Raw genomic sequence first — 23,773 nt, forward strand, 5'->3', positions numbered from 1 at the left:
TTGAGAGAAGGGAAATTGTATAAGCGAGGTATATTATATGAAAACTTTTAAAATAAAAAAAAATAGGTTTTGAAATGTGTGAATTATGTGATACTAAAACACTCTAAACTGTTTTAGTTATTTATATGTTAAAATTTAGTAATTTCAATAAATGTGACATAAACATTGACCTTTTCAAAAGTCCTGTTGAACCTCACACAAATAGTCATCCTAAGGCTGGGAAGATGGATCGGAGGATAAGAAGGTTTGCTGTGCAAGCACGAGGACCTGAGTTTGAATCCCTGATATCCGTGTAAAAAGTTAGCATCGCTAGTAACCAAAGCATAGTTGGGGCTAGAGCCCAGAAATGAAATTTTATATATAAATCATATATATATATAATGTATCTATAAACATTAGACTTTGATTATGCTACAAAGAGATTTAATTTTCTGATTTAATTTTAATCTACCTGTATAGATTTTCAATAACAAATAATTCAAATCTACCTTTAAAGTGCACATTAATGATCTAGAAATATGTAATATTTATATGACATTTACACAGATTAAAGGTTACACTTCATTATTTAGCAATATATCATCTTACTATATTTGATAATAAAACATCATAAATTTTGATGTACTTGGTAAATAAGCATCAACTTTTTTCTGAAAAACATTTATGACTTTATGATTTTTCTCAAAGCACCTAAAACTTCCTTGTTTCTTAGGCTGTAAATAAAGGGGTTTAGCAGAGGAATCACAATGGTGTAAAACAGGGAATACATTTTATCCTTATATTTACTTGGTCCAGACCCAGGACTCACATACATGAAGAAGAGTGTGCCATAGAACAAAGAGACAGAGAGCAGGTGGGCACTGCAGGTGGAGAAGGCTTTCCTTCTACCCCTCTCAGAGTTTGTTTTCAGAATGGAAAAGAGGACATGGGCATAGGAGACTACAATACTCATGAAGGTAACAGCTTGTATTACAGCAGCAAAAATGAAGACCACCAATGCATTAATAGATGGGTCAGTGCAGGAAATTGTATAGAGAGGCAATATCTCACAGTAGAAATGATCTATTATATTTGACTTGCAGAAGGTTAATCTAAATAACAATCCTACATGAACAAGTGGATGGAGAAAACCAATTACATATGAAACACTTATCAGACAAGTGCACACTCTGTTGGACATCACCACAAGATAAAGCAAAGGGTTGCATATGGCCACATAGCGGTCATAGGCCATTGCTACTAGGAGGAAACATTCAGTTGTTGCACTGGATCCAAAAACATAATATTGGGCCATACATTCGAATAGAGAAATCATTTTACCATTGTCTAAAATGTTGACAAGCATCCTGGGAGTCACAGAAGATGAAGTACAGGCATCTGCAAAGGCTAAACTTCCAAGGAAAAAGTACATAGGAGTGTGAAGATGGGGGTCCTTCCAGATGAGAAAGATTAAGCCAAGGTTGCCCACCATGGTGATGACATAGATGAAGAAGAACACCAAGAACAGGGGGACTTGCAGATCTGGACGATCTGTTATTCCTCTGAGAACAAACTCAGTTATCTGGGTTCTGTTCACCTCCATCACATTTCCTCAGGCTGCTCACTACAAAGAGATTTAGATGAAGATATATTATCAGGTTTCAAAGAAGAAGGAGTTGATGCCAGCATCATATCTTCTCTCTCACATGCTCATTAATCAACCCTTATATTTCTGTTTTTACAAATGCATTTAACATACAAAGATTTTTAGAATAATTTTTTTTAGATACAGGGCATTTTAGCTATATTTTTTTGAAAAATATGTAGTAATAGCATAATAGACATTACACCAGTAATATCTTACAGTATAGTCATAGTCACTCTAAGTTACATAGATAGCTATAATGTTTTATACTCAAGTGAGAATCAAAATTATTTAAAGCATTATGCACCACAGTTAATTTAAACAATACTGATAAATGTCCAAAATTCATAATCAAAATTTTAACTACTTCTTATGTTTTTTATTTTAAACAACAAAACAGAAGGAACTTTAATTTTAATAATAAATATCATTAAGTTTTCCTAAGACAAACAAAAAGATAATAAATGAAAATAAAGCTCTTATTTTAAATAAATATTTTGAATTTTCTCAACAAAATTATAGTGAGCAGTCATTAGCTCATTTAAGGAAATTAATTATTTAGTAAATTCTATATTATGACACTGTCATTCTTAGCTCATGACAGAAATGAAAACTGAGATGATATAGCCAAGATGTTAGAATAACTGTTATAAAATGAAACATACATGCTCACAATGCACTAACGATTTGTTTGCATATTAAAGATCAAAATAAGGTCTGTCCTTACATTTGCTGGTTGCTAAAAGTAGGCAATCTTAATAGTTTAATTACAGAAGCTTCTAAAGAGATTTTAACAATTTTCTAGTTGCTTTTATATTAGTTAGTATAGGGGAGATTATCAAAGTTAGACTATATTATTTGCAAAAGAAAAAAAAAACCATAACCTTGCAACAAAAACCTCATACAAATAAGGAATGCAGAGTTTGAAAAAAAAAGTCTTCCATAAGGAACAGCACGTCAATTGGCTATCCAATACTACATGGTCAGCCATGAAAACATATACATACGAGTGACAGTATTTGGACAGAAAAGGATATTTTAAGTGTGTATGTATATGCATATACACATGTAATGCATAACAACTAAAGGAAAAGAAGTAACAAATTCTAAAGAGGGCAGAAGTAGGAAGTATATGGGAAGGGTTGGGGAAATGATGTAATTATAAAATAATAATACTTTTACATTATATAATCTCAAAATAAAATTATAATAAAAAAGAAATAAGCCACAAAAGAAAGACTCCCCAGTGTCATTATTTCAATTCATCTTAAGTGTACAAATGGTAAATTTTGTTCAAATAGAAAATCAAATGGGAACAGGATAAAACAAATTAATATGAAATATCTATGACAAAGAAAAACAAAGTAAAATGAACTTCAAAAATCACTTGAAAGTTTCACAAACTGAGAGTGGGAAGGATAGATTCTGTTGAAACTTGGCTTGAGGAAGGGGCATCTAAGCCAGCATCAGTCTAACATTTAGTCAATGGCACAGTATGCATGACTATGGAATAAGATATGCTTCATATATTCAAATATTTGATTATCTACAATAGTACAAATGGCCCTAAGTGTCTAACTCTCTATGAGAACATGGACAATTCTTGGAATCACAGGCCCAAGGTTTTTTTTTTTTTTTAAAGCAGCCATCTGGATGTCCTACTTATGTTTTTTCTTCTATATTATATTGATCAGTTCATTATAAACTTAGGAAACTATTCCATACTATAGTCTGTGACTACCAGAAACAGATTTTCTCCAAGAATAACTAACCTAAAACATACTATACAAAAAACTGAAAAGAGAGTTAGTAAGTAAAAATAAAAAGTTGAAAAAGAATAATCTTGAGACAGTAAAAATCTGTAAGTCTGCCAAAGCATTTTTTCTGAAAAAATGAAGTTATATTGTAGAAATTATTTTTTTCCATTTTTGTTTAGAATATGAGAAAAGTCTTTGGAGTTTGGGCATAGTAGCATATTTACTAAACAGAGAAGCTAATGGTGAGTCTAATAATTATTCACTATCCTACAACAAATCTCCAAAGACATTAGATTATCCTTATTTAATGTTTTCCAAGAATTCAGCAATGAAACTGACTCTTTATGTAATGATTTTATCCTCTCTACATATTTCCAGGAATATTATCTAACCATGAACCAGGTGAAGGCAGAATTGATTGTTTAAGATGTCACACACTTCTGTGATTCTCATCAGTTGGAAAAATCTTTGATACCAGAAGATTTGCAATGTCAGTGTCAGGATACATTTACATAATATAATATCCAGCATATTGGTTCTATAGCATATTCTTATAGGAGTCTTTATTATTATTCTTCAATTTCAAAAATCCTTGAGTCTCAATTATGCCTCCAATCCTATCCTATTCTAATGTGTACATATTATTTCTTTTTTTTTTCTCTGTAAAATGTTGGGCTCACCAAGAAGCATATGCTTGGCAATCTATAAGCCTATGTTTCTTCATCAATGTCAAAAAGCAACATAGCCAAAAGGCTAAGCTTAGAGTTCTTTGTACATTCACATGACTGAGCTCAAATTTTTGGTCTACACATACCTAAGTGTGCTTCCATAAGGATTAAAAGGATCAGGTGAGATGTTTTAGGGTTTTTTCCCCCAAATCAGTGCTAATTTCTAGTCCATCTTTTAGATAAATACTCTCAATACCTCATATATTGACACTTTTGTAAAAAATACCCTCTTTGTATTAAAAGATCTACTTAAAATAATTATATTCAAATAAAAATACTGTATCCTCACCTAGTTCCTATAATAAGACGTATGAAAATGGACATGGTGAGATGTAAATCATCATGAAGAATTCATAAGGTGAAGAACAAAGATAGCACAAACAATTGTTCTCTTCATGTTAACTTTCCTTAAGAGGAGGTTGGCTTGAATAATTTTAAAAACTCTTAAATGCTACCTGTAAAGTTAACACTGAAATTCCCTCAATACTACTAAAATAATCCCAGTAGATAAGCCAGTCTCCAGGTAGTATGCAAAAATTAAGAACAACTTGGTACCCTATTATAACAATTGTTTCCCATGTTTTCTTTCTTTTTGAAACAAAATCATTACAAATTAATATATAAAGAACTTAAGAAATTAAACACCACCAAACCAAATAACCCAATAGAGAAATGGGGCGCAGAGCTAAACAGAGAATTCTCGACAGAGGAATATCAAATGGCTGAGAAACACTTAAAGAAATGCTCGACCTCCTTAGTCATCAGAGAAATGCAAATCAAAACGACACTGAGATTGCTTTATAGTACAGTTTGAGATCAGGTATGGAGACTCCTCCAGAGCACCTTTTATTGTACAAGATTGTTTTAGCTATTCTGGGTTTTTTGTTTTTCCATATGAAGTTCAGAATTGAACTTTCAATGTCTTTAAAAAATTGTGTAGGTATTTTGATAGGGATTGCATTGAATCTGTAGATTGCTTTTGGTAGGATGGCCATTTTTATTATGTTAATTCTCCCGATCCATGAGCAAGGAAGATCCTTCCATCTTCTCATGTCATCTTCAATCTCTTTCTTTAGAGTCCTTCACTTGCTTAGTTAGAGTAACTCCTAAGTACTTTATATTGTTTGTGGCTAATGTGAAGGGTGTAGTTTTCCTAATTTCTTCCTCTGCAGGCTTGTCATTTGTGTATAGGAAGGCTACAGACTTTTTTGAGTTAATTTTGCATCCAGCCAATTTGCTGAAGGTGTTTATCAGCTGTAGGAGTTCTCTGGTGGAATTTTGAGGGTCACTTATGTAGACTATCATATCATCTGCAAATAGGGATAATTTGACTTCCTCCTTTCCCATTTGAATACCCTTGATCTCCTTTTGATGTCTTATTGCTCTGGCTAGAACTTCGAGTACTATATTGAAGAGATATGGAGAGAGTGGGCAGCCTTGTCTTGTTCCTGATTTTAGAGGAATTTCCTTGAGTATCTCACCATTTACTTTGATTTTGGCTATTGGCTTCCTATATATAGCCTTTATTATGTTGAGGAAAGTGTCTTGTATTCCCGATCTCTCTAAAACTTTAAACATGAATGGGTGTTGGATTTTATCAAATGCTTTCTCTGCATCCAAAGAGATGATCATGTGGTTTTTTATTTTCAGTTTGTTTATGTGGTAGATTACATTGATGTATTTCCATATATTAAACCATCCCTGCATGCCTGGAATGAAGCCTACTTGGTCATGATGAATGATATCTTTGATGTGTTCTTGTATTCGTTTTGCAAGTATTTTATTTAGTATTTTTACATCGATGTTCATAAGAGAAATTGGTCTGAAATTCTCTTTCTTTGTTGAGTCTTTGTGAGGTTTAGGTATCAATGAGACTATGGCCTCATAGAATGAATTTGGTAATGTTCCATCCCTTCCTATCTTTTGGAGTAGCTTGAAGAGTATCGGTATTAGCTCGCCCTTGAAGGTCTGGTAAAATTCTGTACTGAAACCATCTGGCCCTGGGCTTTTTTTGGTTGGGAGACTATCAATGATTGCTTCTACTTCTGTAGGGGAAATGGGACTATTTAGCTTGTTTATCTGTTCTTCACTCAACTTTGGCAAGTGAAATTGATCAAGAAAATCGTCCATTTCCCTTAGATTTTCAAATTTTGTGGCATATATGCCTTCAAAGTAGGATCTTATGATTCTTTGTATTTCTTCAGTGTCTGTTGTTATGTCTCCCTTTTCATTTCTGATTTTGTTGATTTCAATACTGTCTCTCTGCCTTTTAGTTAGTTTGGCTAATGGTCTGTCTATATTGTTGACTTTCTCAAAGAACCAGCTCTTGGTTTTGTTGATTCTTTGGACTGTTTTCTTAGTTTCTAATTTGTTAATTTCACCCCTGAGTTTGATTATTTCCAGACGTCTACTCCTTTTGGGTGTTTCTGCTTCTTTTTTTCCTAGGGCTTCCAGTTGTGTTGTTAAGGTGCTTATGTGAGATGCTTCCAATTTCTTTTTAAAGGCACTTAGTGCTATGAATTTTCCTCTTAGCACTGCTTTCAATGTATCCTACAAGTTTGGGTTTGTTGTTCCTTCATTTTCATTGAATTTCAGAAACTCCTTGATTTCTTTCTTTATTTCTTCCCTGACCCAGGTGTCATTTAGCAGAGAGTTGTTTAGTTTCCACATACATGTAGGCTTTTTGTTATTTCTGTTGTTGTTGAATTGCAGCCTAAGCCCATGATGATCTGATAGGATACAAGGTATTATTTCAATCCACTTGTATCTGTTGAGGCTTTCTTTGTGAACTACAATGTGATCAATTTTGGAGAAGGTTCCATGGGGTGCAGAGAAGAAGGTATATTCTTTCTTGTTTGGGTGAAAGGTTCTATAGATATCTGTTAGATCCATTTGACGCATGGCATTGGTTAATGATGTTATTTCTCAGCTTAGTTTCTGTTTCAATGACTTGTCCTTCAGAGAGAGTGGGGTGTTGAAGTCTCCCACTATTATTGTGTGGGGATCGATGTGTGGTTTAAGCCTTTTTAGCAGATCTTTTACAAATGTGAGTGCCCTTGTATTGGGAGCATAGATGTTCAGGATTGTGATGTCATCTTGATTGACTTTACCTTTGATGAGTATGAAGTGTCCATCCTCATCCCTTTTGATTAATCTTGGTTGAAAGTCTATTTTGTTAGATATTAAAATGGCTACGCCTGCTTGCTTCTTATGACCATTTGCTTGGAATATTTTTTCCAACCTTTTATCCTGAGGTAATGCCTATCATTATGGGTGAGATGTGTTTTTTGAATGCAGAAGAATGTTGGATCCTGTTTATGCACCCATTCAGTTAGTCTGTGTCTTTTTATTGGAGAATTGAGACCATTGATGTTGGGAGATATTAATGACCAGTTACTATTAAGAGTCTTAATTTTGATGTTGGTTCCAGTCGAGCGTTTGTGTAGTTGTGTTTTTGCCATGGTATAGTTATCTATTTCCTGAGTAGTTTTGGTTGTAGCTTGACCCTTTGGGATGGAGTTTTCCTTCTAGTACCTTCTGTAAAGCTGGATTTGTGGATAGGTACTGTTTGAATTTGGTTTTGTCACGGAATATTTTGTTTTCTCCATCAATGTTTATTGATAGTTTTGCTGGGTAAAGTAGTCTGGCCTGGCATCTGTGGTCTCTTAGGGTTTGCAGGATCTCTGTCCAGGCCCTTCTGGCTTTGATGGTCTCTGCTGAGAAGTCGGGTGTAATTCTGATAGGTTTGCCATTAAATGTTATTTGGCCCTTTTCCCTTGCAGCTTTTAATATTTTTTCTTTGTTCTGTATGTTTTGATTATTATGTGATGGGCAGTTTTTCTTTTCTGGTCAATTCTATTTGGTGTTCTGTATGCCTCTTGTATGTTTATAGGCATCTCTTTCTTTAGATTGGGGAGATTCTCTTCTATGATTTTGTTAAGAATGGTTTCTGGACCTTGGAGTCTGATATCTTCTCTTTCTTCAATGCCTATTATCCTCAGATTTCTTCTTTTCATGGTGTCCTTAATTTCTTGGATGTTTTGTGTCAGGAGTTTTCCAGATTTGGCATTTTCTTTAATGGTTGCTTCAAGATCTGTTATTGTATCTTCTAGACTTGAGATCCGTTCTTCCATCTCTTGGATTCTGTTAGAAAAGCTCAGCACTGTGTCATTCGCCTTCTTCTCTGAGGCCTCACGTTCTCGTTTTTCTTCTGTCTGTGTGTTAATCATTGAATCCATTTTCATCTTCATATCTTGAACGGATTTTTTTATTTCTTTCATCTGGTTGTTTACATTTTCCTGAAAATATTCCAGTTCCACTCTATGTGCTTCTTTTATGTCTCTCACCTGCTTGGCTGAGTCTTCCTGCATCTGATTTCGAATTTTATTTGTTTCCTCTGTTATCATCCTCATTACCAAGGATTTGAGGTCATTTTCTTGTGTTTCCGTTGTATTTGAGTTCTCTGGGTTGTTTTCTTTGGGATAGCTGGGAACTGGAGACGCCATATTGTTGTGGGTTTTTTTGCGTATGCTTTTACGCTGTCCTTTAGACATCTTGCCGTCTGTTTTTGTTGGGTAACTTCCAGAGTTGGGTGGAGGGAGTCTGATGATAGATTCACTTGTTTTCTCACGATTTCCGTAGGCTGTAAGCCCTGATACTTCACTGGTGTGGATGGCAGGAGGTTAGCCCTGTGGTTTTGGACTCTCACAGCCAGTGATCCTCAGCTCCCCTTTGCTGTGGGTTCTGCAATCGTTCTGGGTCTCTGAATGAGCATTGGATCAGGCCAAGGTATCCACAGCCTTTTGGGTCCCCTGCCAAGTCCAGCCAGGGATACTGGGCCCGAACCACTTTTCAAGCTCAGCTAGTTTCTCAGGGCCTGAACAGTCTGCCACAGCTGGAGAACTGCGACTGCACTGAGCAAGCACCTAGGGTGGAACTGAGCGCTCCACCCAGTTGCCTCACAGCAGGGAAACTGCGACTGCACTGAGCAAGCGCCTAGGGTGGAACTGAGCGCTCTGCCCCGCTTGCATCACAGCAGCAAAACTGTGGCTGCACTGAGCTGGAGCCTAGGGTGGAAGTGAGCACTCAGCCCAGCCTGTGTCACAGCAGGGGAGCTGTGCCTCGGGCAGAATTGCTTGCTGAGCTGAGCCAGCTTCTCCATGACACAGCTTACTGAGCAAACCCAGGACTCTGTGGCTGAACTGTCTGCTGAGTCCAGTTTGGGTCTCAAGGCACCATGCAACCCAAATCCTGTCCAGAGTCCCCTCTCCCGCAGCAACTCCCACCGTCCACCACACCAATTGCCTCCACTGGAAGGCTCTGAGCTGCAAACCTCAGCCACTGCCGCTGGTGCTGCTGGAGCCGCTGGAGCCGCTGGAGCCGCTGATGCCGCTGGTGCCACTGGTGCCTCTGGTGCTGCTGGTGACACAGCTGTCTCTGCCACTGCTGCTCTGATCCAAGAAAGTCCGCGCTCCTCCCGTGTGCAGGGGCAAGCAGGTCCTCCGCACCTTGGTCCCTCCGAACCGTGAAGCACTTCTGCTGCCGTGGTGTGGGGACCTTGGTGTTCCTGGCTCTGAAATCTGTGCAATTCCCTGAATTGTTCACTGGAGCTTTCAAACACGGTCCACACTGCTCGCCGCCATCTTGGATCTCCCATTTCTGTTATTCTTGAGGTCTAGCTTTAGCCCATGGTAGTCTGATTGGATACAGGGTATTATTTTGATCGTTTTGGATCTGTTGAGGCTTGCTCTGTGACTTACTATATGTTCAGTTTTGGAGAAAGTTCTGTGAGGTGCTGAGAAGAAGATATAATCTTTTGGTGAAAAGTTCTATAGATATCTGTTAGGTCCATTTGATTCATGACATCTGTTAGTGTCATTATTTCTTAATTTAGCTTCTGTTTCCTTGACCTATCTTGTGGTGAAAGAGGGGTGTTGAAATCTCCCACTATTCATGTGTGGTATAAACTTTATTAAGATTTCTTTTACAAATGTGGGTGCCCTTGCATTTGGGGTATAGATGTTCAGAATTGTGATATCTTGTTTGAATTTTCCTTTGATAAGAATGAAGTGTCCTTCCTCATCTCTTTTGATTAATTTTGGTTGAAAGTCTATTTTATTAGATATTAGAATGGCTACTCCAGCTTTCTTCTTGTGTCCATTTGCTTCAAAGAAGTTCTTCCAGTCCTTTACTCTCTGCTAATGTCTATCTTTGTGGCTGATGTGTGTATTTTGTAAGCAACAGAAACGTTGGGTACTGTTTATGCATTCATTCTGTTAGTCTGTGTCTATTGGAGAGTTGAGAACATTGAGAGAGATTAATGGCCAGTGACTGTAAGGTCCTTTTATTTTGATGTTGGTTGTGGTAATGTGTTTGTGTACTTGTCTCATTTTTATTTTGCTAAAGTGAAACTATCTATATCTTATGTTTTCCTGGGTGGAGTTATCCTCCTTGGGTTGGAGTTTTCTCTCTAGTATCTTCTGTAGGGCTGGATTTGTGAATACGTACTGTTTAAATTTATTTTTGTAGTGGAATATCTTGTTTTATCCACCTATGCTTATTGAAAGTTTTGCTGGATATAGTAGTCTGGACTGGCATCTGTGGTCTCTTGGGTGTGCAATACATCTGCCCATGTACTTCTGGCTTTTATGGTCTCTGTTGAAAAGTCGAGTGTGTTTCTGATGGAAACAGCCTAAGTGTCTATCAGTAGAAGAATGGATAAAGAAACTGTGGTACATATACACTATGGAATACTATTCAGCTATTAAAAACAAGGAATTCCTGAAATTTGTGGATGAATGGATTGAGCTAGAAATGATCATAATGAGTGAGTTAACCCAGAAGCAGAAAGACTCAAATGGTATATACTCACTTATATCTGCATATTAGCCCAAGGGGCATGTCCCACAAAAGCCTTCACTTACCAGGAAACTGAGACAGAGGGGAGGACATTCTATTGGGACTCTAGATGAGAGAATCATGGGAGAATGGCAAAGTAGAAGGATCCAGAGGGTCCTAGAAACCTACAAGAACAACATTATGATAGGCAGATTTTGGCCAAGGAGTCCCACTCAAACTAAGGCACCAGCCAAGGACAATACAGGCCATAAAACTTTAAACCCCTACCCAGACCTAGCCAATGGTCAGAACATTCTCCACAGTAGAGTGGAGAGTGGGATATTACTTTCTCACATACTCTGGTGCCTCACCTTTGACCATGTCCCCTGGAGGGGGAGACCTGGTGGCACTCAGAGGAAGGACAGCAGGTTACCAAGAAGAGACTTGATACCTTATGAGCATATACAGGGGGAGGTAATCCCCCTCAGGAACAGTCATAGGGGAGGGGAATAAGGGGAAAATGGGAGGGAGGGAAGAATGGGAGGATACAAGGGATGGGATAACCATTGAAATGTAACAAGAATAAATTAATTAAAAAAAGGAAAAAAAGAGTTGCCATTGTATGTTACTTGGCCTTTTTTTCATGGTGTCCTTGGTTTCTTCGATGTTATGTGTCAGGAATTTTTTATATTTAACATTTTCTTTGATGGTTGTCATTCATTTGGAATGAAATAAACAAACCAACACAGTGCTAGTTCATTCTACAGTAATGGAAAAGAGTCCATTAAGACTTTCATAGAAATAGGAAGGACCAGCAAGTCCTTGTCTAGGCTTATACTCGTTGCTCCCATTTGTATCTCAGGTTAACTTTGGTTAGTGATGTGCTGGGTAGATAGATGATGGCATTTCAAAATACCACTTCTGTCAAGTTGTTTATATAATTAAAGCTAAGTTCCAGGTTTTTTTTTTTTATAAAAAGTATCCATTCTTTATGCTCAAGAATTTCCACACTAAAAATGTCTGTGCCAGTGGTTCTCAATCTGTGGTTTGTTACTCCTTGTGGGTCAAATAACAAAATGACCTTTTCATAGAGGTGGATTAATATCTGAAAACACAGATATTTACTTTATGATTTTTTTAGACATTGTTTCTCTGTGTAGCTTTGATTGTCCTGGACTCACTTTGTTGACAAGGCTGGCCTCCAACTCACAGAAATCTGCCTGCTTCTGTATCCCTGAGTACTGAGATTACAGGTTTGCACCATGAGGCCCCACTTACATTATGATTCTTAACAGTAGCAAGATTACAGTTATGAAGTAGAAATGAAAATAATTTTAGGGTTGGGGTCACCACAACATGAGGAACTGTACCAAAGGGTCACAGCATTAGGAAGGTTGAGAACCTCTGGTAAGAAAATATGCTTGTTTTCCTCCCAGAAGTTATTTTTGAATTTAGCTGAATTTTAGTTGCAAAATTAAAGATGAAGATCTTTTAGTTTTACATTGGAATTTTTAGTGCAGAAACCCCTCTATAACAGGCTGTTGCAGGAAGTCACCAGTGTTGTGTTCCTGCCTTGGTCTCACATAATTTCGATATCTGTATGTAATATATACATACATGTGCATGCATATCTATTACTTATTGTTTGTGAAATGATTCAGGCTTTATGGGATTCTCTCCATCTGGAGCTCTCTTGGATTTACTACTTATGTCTTCACCACTTTGGTCTTTCTTTCCTGTTATTCCTCACAAAACAAAACAAAACATAACAACACGAAGCAACAGCACATTCTCCACAGTTGTGTGGAGAGCGGGCATTGACTCTGACATGAACTCTGGTGTCCCCTATTGGACCACCTCCTCTTGGTAGGGAGACATGGTAGCACTCAGAGGAAAGGTAAGCAGGCTACCAGGATGAGACCTGATAGGCTATGATCATATAGTGGGGGAGGAGGTCCCCTTCTGTCACAGAAGTCAGGGAGGGGAATAGGATGAAAGAGGGAGTGTGGGGGTGGGGGAAACAAAGATACAAGTAAGGGGATAACAATTGAGATGTAATCTGAATAAATTACTTAAATAAAAATAAACCAAAAATGTTTAATTTATATAATTTGTACAGATTACATCCTGAATGTTATCTCCTCCCTTGTATATTTCTGTACCTTCCCTCTCTCCCTCATGCCCTAATCCCCTCTCCTAGACTTCTAAAAGAAAGGGACCTCCTCCCCCACCATACGGCCATAGTATATCAAGTCTCATTTGGTTAGCCTGCTTCCCCTTCCACTGTGTGCAACCAGACCTCTCCACCAAGGGGAAGTGATCAAATTGGGGGGCACCCAAGTTCATATCAGAGACAGTCCCCATTCTCCCCAAAATCATAGAGAATAAACTGTTCATTGGCTAGATCTGAACCAAGGGGGTCTAGATTTACTGCATGCATTGTCCTTAGTTGGTACAACAGTTTGTGCAATCCTTCCCCCCTGGGTCCAGATCTTCCAACCTTGATGGTCTCTTTGTGGGGCTTCTGAACCCTCTGGGTCCTTCCATTCCCCATTCTCCCATGTCACTCTCAGTATTCCACCAAGAGTCCATCAGGGAGTCCTAGCATGTTTCCAGATCCCCCGATGGGTGGAGTCTCTCAGAGGACATCTATGTTGAGCTAATATCCATTTATAAGTGAGTATATACCATGCGTGTCTTTCTGGATTTGGGTTACCTCACTCAGGATGATCATTTATAGTTCCATCCATTTGCCTGCAAATTTCAGGATGGGAAAGAATAATCTTAAGAGAGGCAAGAAGTAGAAGAACGTAATGAGATTTGGGTAGGGAATGTATGGGAAGACAGTAGGGGAGGGAACAGTGTGGGAAGAGATATAACTAACATTAAAGATGTTTGAAAAGCTACATTTTAACCAACTTTTAAGCACACATACATATTTATGCTCATATATTGTCAGGTCCTAGGCTGCTGGAAAAATCGTATCAGGGTTCACCTGAAAGAGGGAGTGGGGATTGAAAGTAGAATACAGAGACGCGAGAAATAACGAATCAAGTCAGGAAATTTCTAATCAAGATTCACTTTATTGTTGACTAGCAGGAACATATATAGGACAAGGTCAATAGGATCTATTCTTATCTCACTCACTGTAGCCCCCGGGCAAGAATATAATAGCCTAAATAGCTCCCTGTAGAACTTCCTAGTTCTCTGAGTAGTTCCTTGTACGAACTTCCTAGATCCTCTGGGTGGGTCCAAGTTGAGACTTCTCTACCTCTTTCAAAGGTAAATAGTCCAAGGATAGCCTGGAACACAAGACCTCATGAGGTAAAGGTCAGCAACTCGAAGGTCACAGCATACAGCCTAAGCACAGGATTTCTAACATGGCAGAATTTGGCATGGCTTCTTCCCACAATATATACATATAGATATGGGTTTGAGTGTAGCTGCCTTGCATGTGGTATGATGCTAGTTCCAGAGCCAAATGTTACCAGATGAAAAGATCAGTGCAAGGTCCGAGGGACCTCCCTATGAATTGTTGGTTAGTTATATACCCCTGAAACCTCCCCTAAAAATAAAGATTATTACCATTACTCATATTGCCCACCTGATTTTGATGTTGAAAATGGTAAATTCTACAAAAATGTTTAAAGAAGAATTTTCATTTTTCCAAAACTAAGTGACAAGTGAACATTTTTCTGCTATTTTATTGATTATGGCTGTGAATAATAGAACAAAGAAAATATAAAACAAGGAAAACCGCCAAATTTCATAACTAAGTGAATAAAAGTCAAAAGAGAAATAAATGCCACTTTATTTAGAAGAATGCATTAAAATTGTACAGATAATGTGATTATTTTTCTGTAAAAGTCCTAATATTTACTAGAAAAATATGTCTTGTAAATGAATGTAGTAATATTTCATTATGTAAGACTAATATATAATGTCAATCACATTTCTTTCTTTTAGAAATTATAAAACAAAAGCAAAATGAGTAAAAATATTTCTATTTACAATAAGTCAATATAATGGACTGAGAAAAATGAGGGGAACAACACTCTTCTCAATGGCCAAAATGCTATAAACTATCTTGGTGTAACATAACCAAGCAAGTGAAAGAAATTGAAGATATCAAAAGATGGAAAGATTCCCCATGCTCATGGATCAGTAGTGTTTGGCCATTTTACCAAAATCTACAAAACCTAATCAATTCCCATCAAAATTCCAAGCCAATTATTTTTTAATTAATTAATATATTTATTCACTTTACATCCAATCAAATCCTCTTCTCTCCGCCGAGTCCCACACTTCTATTCTCCTTCCTTCTTCTCCCATCCTGACTCCACTATTTATCAAAAAAGGGTCCCCCCTCTACTCCCCCATTCCAGCTTATCAGGTTGCACAGGACCGTTCATGCCCTCTTCCCCTGTGGCCTGAAGAGGCATCCTTGCTTGGGAGGGGGAGTGATCAAAAAGCAGGCAACAGAGTTCATGTCAGAGACATCTCCTGAAATTCCATCTTACACCTATCAGAATGGCTAGGACTAAAAAAACTCAAGCAACAGCACACGTTGTTGAGGATGTGGAGAAAGGGGAGCACTCCTCCATTGTTTGTGGGTGTGCAAACTTCTATAACCACTTTAGAAATTAATCTGGCAGTTTTTCAGAAAATTGGGAATTCTATCTCAAGATCCTGCTTTATCACTCCTGGGCATATACCAAAAAGATGCTCTGTCAAACCACAGGACTTTTGCTCAACTATGTTTACAGCAACTATCTTCATAATAGCCAGAAACTGGAGACAACCTTAATTTTCCCTCAACTGAAGAACAGATAAAGGAAATGTGGTACATTTCCACAATGGAATACTCCCTGGCTATTTTAAACAACAACAACATCATGAAATTTGCAGGAAAATGGGTGGAACTAGAAAAGATCATCCTGAGTGAGATAACCCAGACATAGAAAGATATAGGTGACATGTACTCGTGTATAAGTGGACATCAGTAATAAAGTACAGGATACCCATATTATAACCCACAGGCCCCAAAATTTAAGCAACAAAGAGGGTCCAAAGGAGGATGCTTGAATCTCACTCAGAAGGCGACATAAAATAGACATCTGAAGTAAACGGAGGGAGAGAAATAGGTGGGAGGGGGTGTGCGGAGGTGAACGGGTGGGTGTGGAGATCAGGTATGGGCAGAGCAGGGGTTGGTAGAGGAGACGGACAAAGAACGGAATTCAGTGTGTGTGGGATCATTTCTGGGGTGCGGGAGGAGCCTGGGAGGCTGTGGTGTGGTCCTAGCTGAGACTCCTAGCAGCGAGGGACGTGAAGACTGAATAGTCCCACCCCCTGCAGCCAGGTGGGACTTCCAGCGAAGGGAGGGGACACCAACCCACACATAGAATCTTCTACCCAAAATGTGTCCTGCCTACAAGAAGTGTAGGAACAATGGTGCAGAGATTGAGGGAATTAAAGTACTGGCCCAACTTGAGACTCACCCACCGGATGGGAAAGAGGCAACTCCTGACACTGCTAATTATACTCTGCTTTCCTTGCAGACTGGAGGCTATCCTAACTGTCTTCTAAGAGGCCTTTAATCCATCAGTAGATGACGACAACAGATGCAGAGACCCATAGCCAAACTACAGGCAGAGCCCAAAGCCTAGAAGGATTAAGGGAGTGGCAGGGATCAAGGACACCACAAGGCCTACAGAGTTAAGTAACCTGGGTCCATTGGGCTTTCAGAGACTGAACTACCAATCAAAGAGCATGCATGGGCTGGACCTAAGCCCCGTATGTAGCAGATGTGCACCTTAGTCATCATGTGGGACTACTAACAATGGGATTAGAGGCTGACTGACTCTGTTTGCCTGCCTTCCTGTAGCTGAGCTGCCTCGTCGGGCCTCAGTGGGAAAGGATGCACTTAATTCTGCTGCAACTCATTGTGCCAGGGTTGGTTGATATCCATGGCGACCTCACCTTCACTGAAGAAAAGAAGACGAGTAATAGGTGGAGGCTTGTGTGAGGGTAGGACTGGAGAGAGAGGAGGGATGGGGCTGGGATCAGGCTGTAAAGTGCTTAAATAAGTTAATTTTTAAAAATTACTGAAAAAATTTTATCAAGATGACACAGACCTTCCATAGAGAAAGTTGGGAAACACACAGAGATTATCACAATTTTACTTTAATATACCAAGGAGAAGACAGAGACTTCTGAAAATTTGAGAATTTGACAGTGTCAATAGACATCAGAGCAGTAAAAGCTTTAGTTCATACAGTGTTTTAGAAATTCTGAGAAGTTCAACATCAAAGATAAATCTCCTGATCATTTAAAAGATGTTTTTTGTTAACTGTGTTCAGCCATTTCACACTATAAATTCCAAAGATAACAGTTTAAACGATAAGTATATCAATTCATTCTTGTCAACTAGAAGCAAAGTGAGAAGTAGCTGGGTAGATGGTGATGTAATCAAAAAACAATGGGAAGTTAAGATGAGGGCCATTCAATTTGTATTTAGACAATGATTTTGGTACATGATTGACATTTTAGAGCAGATTAACATGTTTTGGAGACACAATACCTTGAAGAGAAACAAGAGAAAGGAAAATGGTATATTTACCAAAGACCTCAGAGGAGAGTGTTGACTTTAGGCCTTGCCTTCTCCACTACTCTGTATTGTATAAAATTATGTCTTTGTTTTAGACTATTCTTGGCCTTAAGTGACGGGCCTTAAGACAATTGCCTCTCCCGTAAAGCTATCATCTGTCTATAACTTCTCATATAGGGGTTGTGGGGGTGGAGCCTATGAACCTCTTCTAACTCCATGATGGAATGTTGACTGGCTGGTTTTGTGTGGGTCAGGTGGTCCAGCTACTCTGAGTTCGGTGGCCTTCCTGCTTTCACACATTTCTCTCTAATCTTTCTAATCTCTGGCTCTTACAGTTTTCACACTGTGGTCTCTGAGCCTTGCTGAGGAGCTTTGATATAAATATTCTGTTTATGGCTGAGTATTCCACTGATGTTTATTCTCTGTATTTTGTTTTCCAAGTTACATGTTTCTGCTTTAATCACTATATAATGTACAAGTAAACTTCTCTAATGAGGTCTGATATTTAGACAGAGATATGAATGTAAAGGTCATAATAGTAACAGGTTCACCTTTGTGACTTCTTAGTGTTCTAATTATGAGTTCTTGATCATATTTGTAACACACTTATTTATTCCCATGGAATGGGCCTTAAATGCAATCAGAAAGTAGTTGGTTACATCCATAACATTCATGACAATTTTACATCTATTGGTTTATCTTGGCATGCTGGTCATTGTTGAAGCTCACAGCACCCATAGCTGGCTGAGACTATTGATGGCTTTTCCTTATGCCCCATCAGCCTGAAAAGCATTTTACAGTAATTTGTGAGCTAGCCATAAAGAACGACTCTTCCTGGTCAGTTTTGACCTGATTGCTGTACCTTCAGCAAATGGGTCTTTTCATCAAGTTCTTGTTGACAATCAAGTGCAATGGAAATAATTTATATTGGTAGCGATCTCTGGAACATCTTCTGAACAATTTGATTGGTGATGTTCCACACCTGGCACTGGGCTTTTTGTTTGAGAACCTATGGCTTCTGGGACGAGAGCAATCTTTGTGTAGTGTAACTCCAATGAAATGGATGGATGCAAACATTCTGCGATAATTATGTCTCCCCTAAGTCCCTTCTCTGCTAAGGTGTTAATAAATTCTGACATTACAAAAAGACAAAATTATGTTATCTATGTTTCTGAGATAAAACCCTCACAAGAGTCAACTGGTCAACTTCTATAATGGTGAGCTATCATGATTCAAGGTGTATCTGAATGAATACACTGGGTGTTCCTGTGTTTGTTCACAATTAGTTCTTAACTCAGAGAGAGACCTTGGTCTTTGTCTTTTTCTAGGGAATTTGTAGGGAGCAAAGAAGGCTCAACTGAGTAAAATCTCAAGTATTTGTACATTTTGATGTGGGCACCACTTGTTGGGGTCTCTAAGATCAATTGGCCCATGGGAAATTGGCAAAGCTATTATTCACACAGGCCATGGTCAAGAGGAATGGCAAAGGTTTCCTCAGAAGTCTGAATACGAGTGTGCAGGAAATTTACAAAGGTACGTTCTAGGTGGTGGTGGAGAAATGGGAATTTTGTGAAGGTCATTCTTGTGAGAATTTGATGGCTCTGTTACAAAAATCAGTGTTATTAGAGAATTATGTATATGTCTGGGCAATGGAAATTATAACAATTATTCTAAAGTGTATTGTGGTGATAGAAAGATCTCTGTATAAAAGAAGTCAAACCAAAATGTGTTGGACACATCTTATAATATGTCAAGAATGTTTCCCTGGTTTGTGGCTTGCATTTGGTGGCTCTGTTTCTGAACTCTGAACACTGGCAGACCATCCAGGTGGGAGGGAAAATATGAAAAGATAGTTCATCTGATTTGGGTGTGTATTCTTTAAAGTATCTTTAGGACTTCCAAATTAATATCAAGTTAATTAGGTGTCTGTGGCTAATAGGAATGAAAACAAACATATTCTAGGTTTTGCTTAGTGATTTTTTTTTTATAAAGCCATCTCCCCTGTGAACTCTGAGTACATGACCCATTTTTACTGTAAGTAGTTAGGTGCATGCTGCGGTGATTTGTTCACAATGCCCAATGGAACAGCTTTGACTTTGTCCTGCTGGGAATGTCTTGAGGACTTTAGAGGATTTGAAGACGACTTAAACAATCTGTTTGCAGTGGAAAAAATTGTTAAATATCTTTGTTTTGGAGTTTCTAGGGCGAACCTGGCTCACAGATAATACTACTTTTCACCATATATTTTATATACAATCCAGAAAATGAGTACATTTCCAGTTTTCCAGTGTTTTACAGGAATTGGGTGAGAAATCAGTCTTTCAGATTATTGTTTGTTGCACCTTTGTAATTTATAAATATAAAAAATATTCTCATTAATTAAAATTTCATAGATGTTATAAAAATCAGACACTGAAAAGGACACAGACAAATAATATTCTGAAAATATGTATTTCAATTGGCATTTTACTGCATCAGTAGCACCACCGTTGAGATGGTTCCCACTGATTCACAAAACAAAGGCAAAATTTAAATAATGATAAGAAGAATTCAGTGCATTCAGAGGATATTTTATAGTATGAACAGTTTTCTTGATTGAGACATGCCACAAATATCACATACTTGCAATTTTTCTGAATGAGAAATTCTCTCTTAAGATGGTTGTGGTTGAGTGAAACAAGATTTCATCAAATTCACAGAATCACAAGACCAGAGCTAAAGCTACAGAAAGCAAATGCCACAGACCTAATGCACTGTATCCTCGTGGATGTTACAACTGTGAAGATACATTGTTATTATTAGTCCATTAGTGTCATTACTTAATTATTTTGTGTTATTATTTTAACTGTTAAGTTAAAAATTATTAATTGTAAGATAGATTATATATTGTAATATCTGAAGATACTTGGACAGGTATATCTGGCTAAATATCCTGGGGATGAGATTTTGTATTGTATATTTTGTTTTATTGTATGTTTAGGACTCTATGTAAAGGTTAAAAATTCTCAAAAGTTTTATCATTTATTTTTTGTTAGATATAATAGCAGCTCAAAAGCATCCCTTAGGTTCATGTTGAATTCTTATAAGAAAACTTCTTTTTATTTTAAAGCTACATGAAGGTGAATTTCTGGACTTTTTAGCAGAAATAAATGTTTTGATATTTGAAAATAAAATAACAATCTTTATGTTTTTGTTTATTCATTTTATTAAAAATTTTTCTTATAAAACATTTTGAAGTTCTTTCAAAGACTACAAAATGTGAAAAGTATCTTCATATCCATACAAGTTTTAAAATATAAAATTTTAACTTTAAGCAGATGCACACATGAAAAATCTTAATAGGAACATTATTAAAACAGAAAGATATCTAAGATATTTGTCCTTGAATCCCTACATTGCTAATAGATAAGCTTGGAATATGATAAGCATATTTATTTTCAGTGCTGAAATTTGTATTACCTATAATATGTAAAGGAATATGACAATTTCACTGATGGTTATTTCTGGTTTTTATATAATTTTATGCATAAAAATTTTAATTGTACTTCTTAATTTTTACATTACAAAATATCTCCATAAAAAGACAGGACTTCGTTGTTCTCAAGTGTGTAAACTATTAACATGTTATAGACAATTATTTTACCCACCTCTTACTATATACAGATTGGTGTGAACATGCAGACATAGACACAATCGTACACATATCATTTATGTGAGTCTGTTCTGTGAGACACAGAGCTGGCTTATCCTCCTGTTCCTCACCTCTCTCTCCCTCATCCAAGCCTCCACTCTCACAACATAAAAAAAAATCACTGTTATTAACTTATCGTATTTTAGCCAAAAATTTTCAGTTAAGATGATATTTTAAAAATCATAGCTTATTTGGCTACAGTATGATCATAGTCATTTTCACTTCTGTATACTTTGGTCTTCTGAGATAGTATACATTGGGGTAATTCTCAACTCAATTGATAAGAATTCTTTTTTGTGACTGTTTTTTTTTTTTCAAGCGCACCATGACATATCCACTTGTTTATATTCTTTGCACCTTGGCCAGAAATAAATTGAATATTCTTTGTATATCTGTTTATATCCAGTGGTGCTTCTATTTCCTGAGTACAGTTAAAAGAATGGTAGGTTGACTAGTAAATATAGTTTGTTCAGACAAACTGGATTGCCCAAAGTTGCTTTCACAAAGGCAGTTGTAATTCGTGCTCCACAAGTAATATAGGAAATCACTCACTTCCTCACCTTAGTCATCAGTGAGAACTTCGAGGCATTTTAATTCATGCTAATCATACAAATGAGGAGGTGTGTGTGTGTGTGTGTGTGTGTGTGTGTGTGTGTGTGTGTGTGTCTTCATGCATGGTACATAGTAGAAATTTATTTCTATGTATTTCCAGATATATAGCTGATAGTGACAGCATAACCTACCATGTCAGTTACCGTTTCCTATTTATGAAAACATATTTTGCTAAGGTTTTATTTTTTTATACTATAATCTGAGATATATTCTGATACCTTACCTACTTCTCGGGTATAGAATATCTTAATATCTTTAAACTATATTCAATATCAGTTAATATATACTCAACTAATCTTACTGTTTATTCTCTTGGTATACCAATGTTTTATTCACATGCGTTTGAAAAGTTGTTTAGTTCTAAATCCTGCATTTATAAGATTTAAAAGGATTTCCATTAAATGTACACGTTACCTCAGTTGTATTATTGTTTAAATTTTTCTTAGGTGGAAACTTCAGTGCATAGCAAAGTAAGCAAAGACCAAAAATTTAAAGTCCTAACATGAGAAACATCCATTTGGGATAGTGAGAAGTGTATCAATAATTGTATGACCTTTGGAACTCTGGATTCACTGGCTCTTTCATTTTAGTGATTGTCCAGCTCAGACATGACAGAAGAAAACCACACTGTGGTGACTGAGTTCATCCTCACGGGACTCACAGAGCATCCCACGATAAAGGCTGCCCTGTTCCTACTATTCCTTCTCATTTACGCCATCACCATGGTGGGAAATCTCGGTCTGATTGCTCTCATATGGAAGGACCCTCATCTCCACACCCCCATGTACTTATTCCTCAGCAGCTTAGCCTTTGCTGACTCCTGCACTTCATCCTCTGTGACTCCCAAAATGCTTATCAACTTTTTATCTAAAAATCATGAGATATCTCTGGTTGAGTGCTTTGCCCAATTTTATTTTATGGGCTCCAGTGCAACCACAGAATGTTTCCTCTTGTCTGTGATGGCCTATGACCGCTATGTGGCCATATGCAACCCCCTGCTTTATCCAGTGTTGATGTCGAATAGACTCTGTATTCAGTTTATAGCTGTGACGTACTTACTGGGTGTTCTCCACTTGGCAATCCACGTGGGTTTGCTGCTTAGACTGACTTTCTGCAGATCCAACGTTATACAATATTACTATTGTGAAATTTTACAACTCTTCAACATTTCTTGCATTGATCCTACAATTAACATGCTTGTGCTTTTAATCTGTTCAATTTCTATACAAACCTTCACCTTTGTAACCATCATGGTCTCATACATCCGTGTGCTCTTTGCCATCCTGAGAAAGAAGTCTGAGGGCAGGAGCAAAGCGTTCTCCACCTGCAGTGCCCACCTGCTTTCTGTCTCTCTGTTCTATGGAACTCTCTTTCTCATTTACGTTTGTCCTGGGTCAGGACCAGTTGGGGACAAAGAGAAGATGCTTTCTTTATTTTATACAGTAATAATTCCCCTGCTCAACCCATTTGTTTATAGCCTGAGGAACAAAGAGGTTATAGGTGCTTTTAGAAGAGTAATGAAAACTAGATAATCATTGTATAAATTTTCAGACACATCCCCTCACAATTATATGAAAAATAAAGTGACAACACCAACAGAAAAGAAAACAGCTCCTAAGTACTGACCAGAGCTTTGCCATTTTACTGGAGGGTCATAATCCTTTGCTGGAGACATCAAGGTTAGAATTTTACACCTGATGCTGAACTGGCTCCTTTTGTATGTTCAGTGAAGTAGTGGCAACATAACTCATAAACACTTTTTCTAGAAATAATCTCTTCTATTTTATTTGAGCTTTTTGTTTTTCAAATTGACTATTTTCTTTGACCTTTCCAAATTTAACCAGTGCAAATTTCTAGTTTTACTAAGGCATCCTGAGACACACTTGCTGAAACATAACTCTAAGCAAATATAATTAG

General features: G+C 37.4%; 2 protein-coding genes across 2 annotated transcripts; one reads left to right on the plus strand and one right to left on the minus strand.

Annotated features, from left to right (window-relative positions):
• Positions 1-661: 661 nt before the first annotated feature.
• LOC311608550 (olfactory receptor 5AC1-like) lies at positions 662-1,582 on the minus strand (the record flags this gene model as incomplete). Its single annotated transcript, XM_084801081.1, has 1 exon — positions 662-1,582. The coding sequence occupies one exon, from the start codon at positions 1,580-1,582 to the stop codon at positions 662-664; it is 921 nt and encodes a 306-aa protein (XP_084657207.1).
• A 20,882-nt stretch (positions 1,583-22,464) lies between these two features.
• On the plus strand, positions 22,465-23,388 carry LOC311608875 (olfactory receptor 5AC1-like; the record flags this gene model as incomplete). Its single annotated transcript, XM_084801467.1, has 1 exon — positions 22,465-23,388. The coding sequence occupies one exon, from the start codon at positions 22,465-22,467 to the stop codon at positions 23,386-23,388; it is 924 nt and encodes a 307-aa protein (XP_084657593.1).
• Positions 23,389-23,773: the final 385 nt, after the last annotated feature.

The sequence above is a fragment of the Acomys minous genome (assembly GCF_964271855.1).
Source record: "Acomys minous genome assembly, chromosome: 11".
In the NCBI taxonomy this organism is placed as follows: Eukaryota; Metazoa; Chordata; class Mammalia; order Rodentia; family Muridae; genus Acomys; species Acomys minous.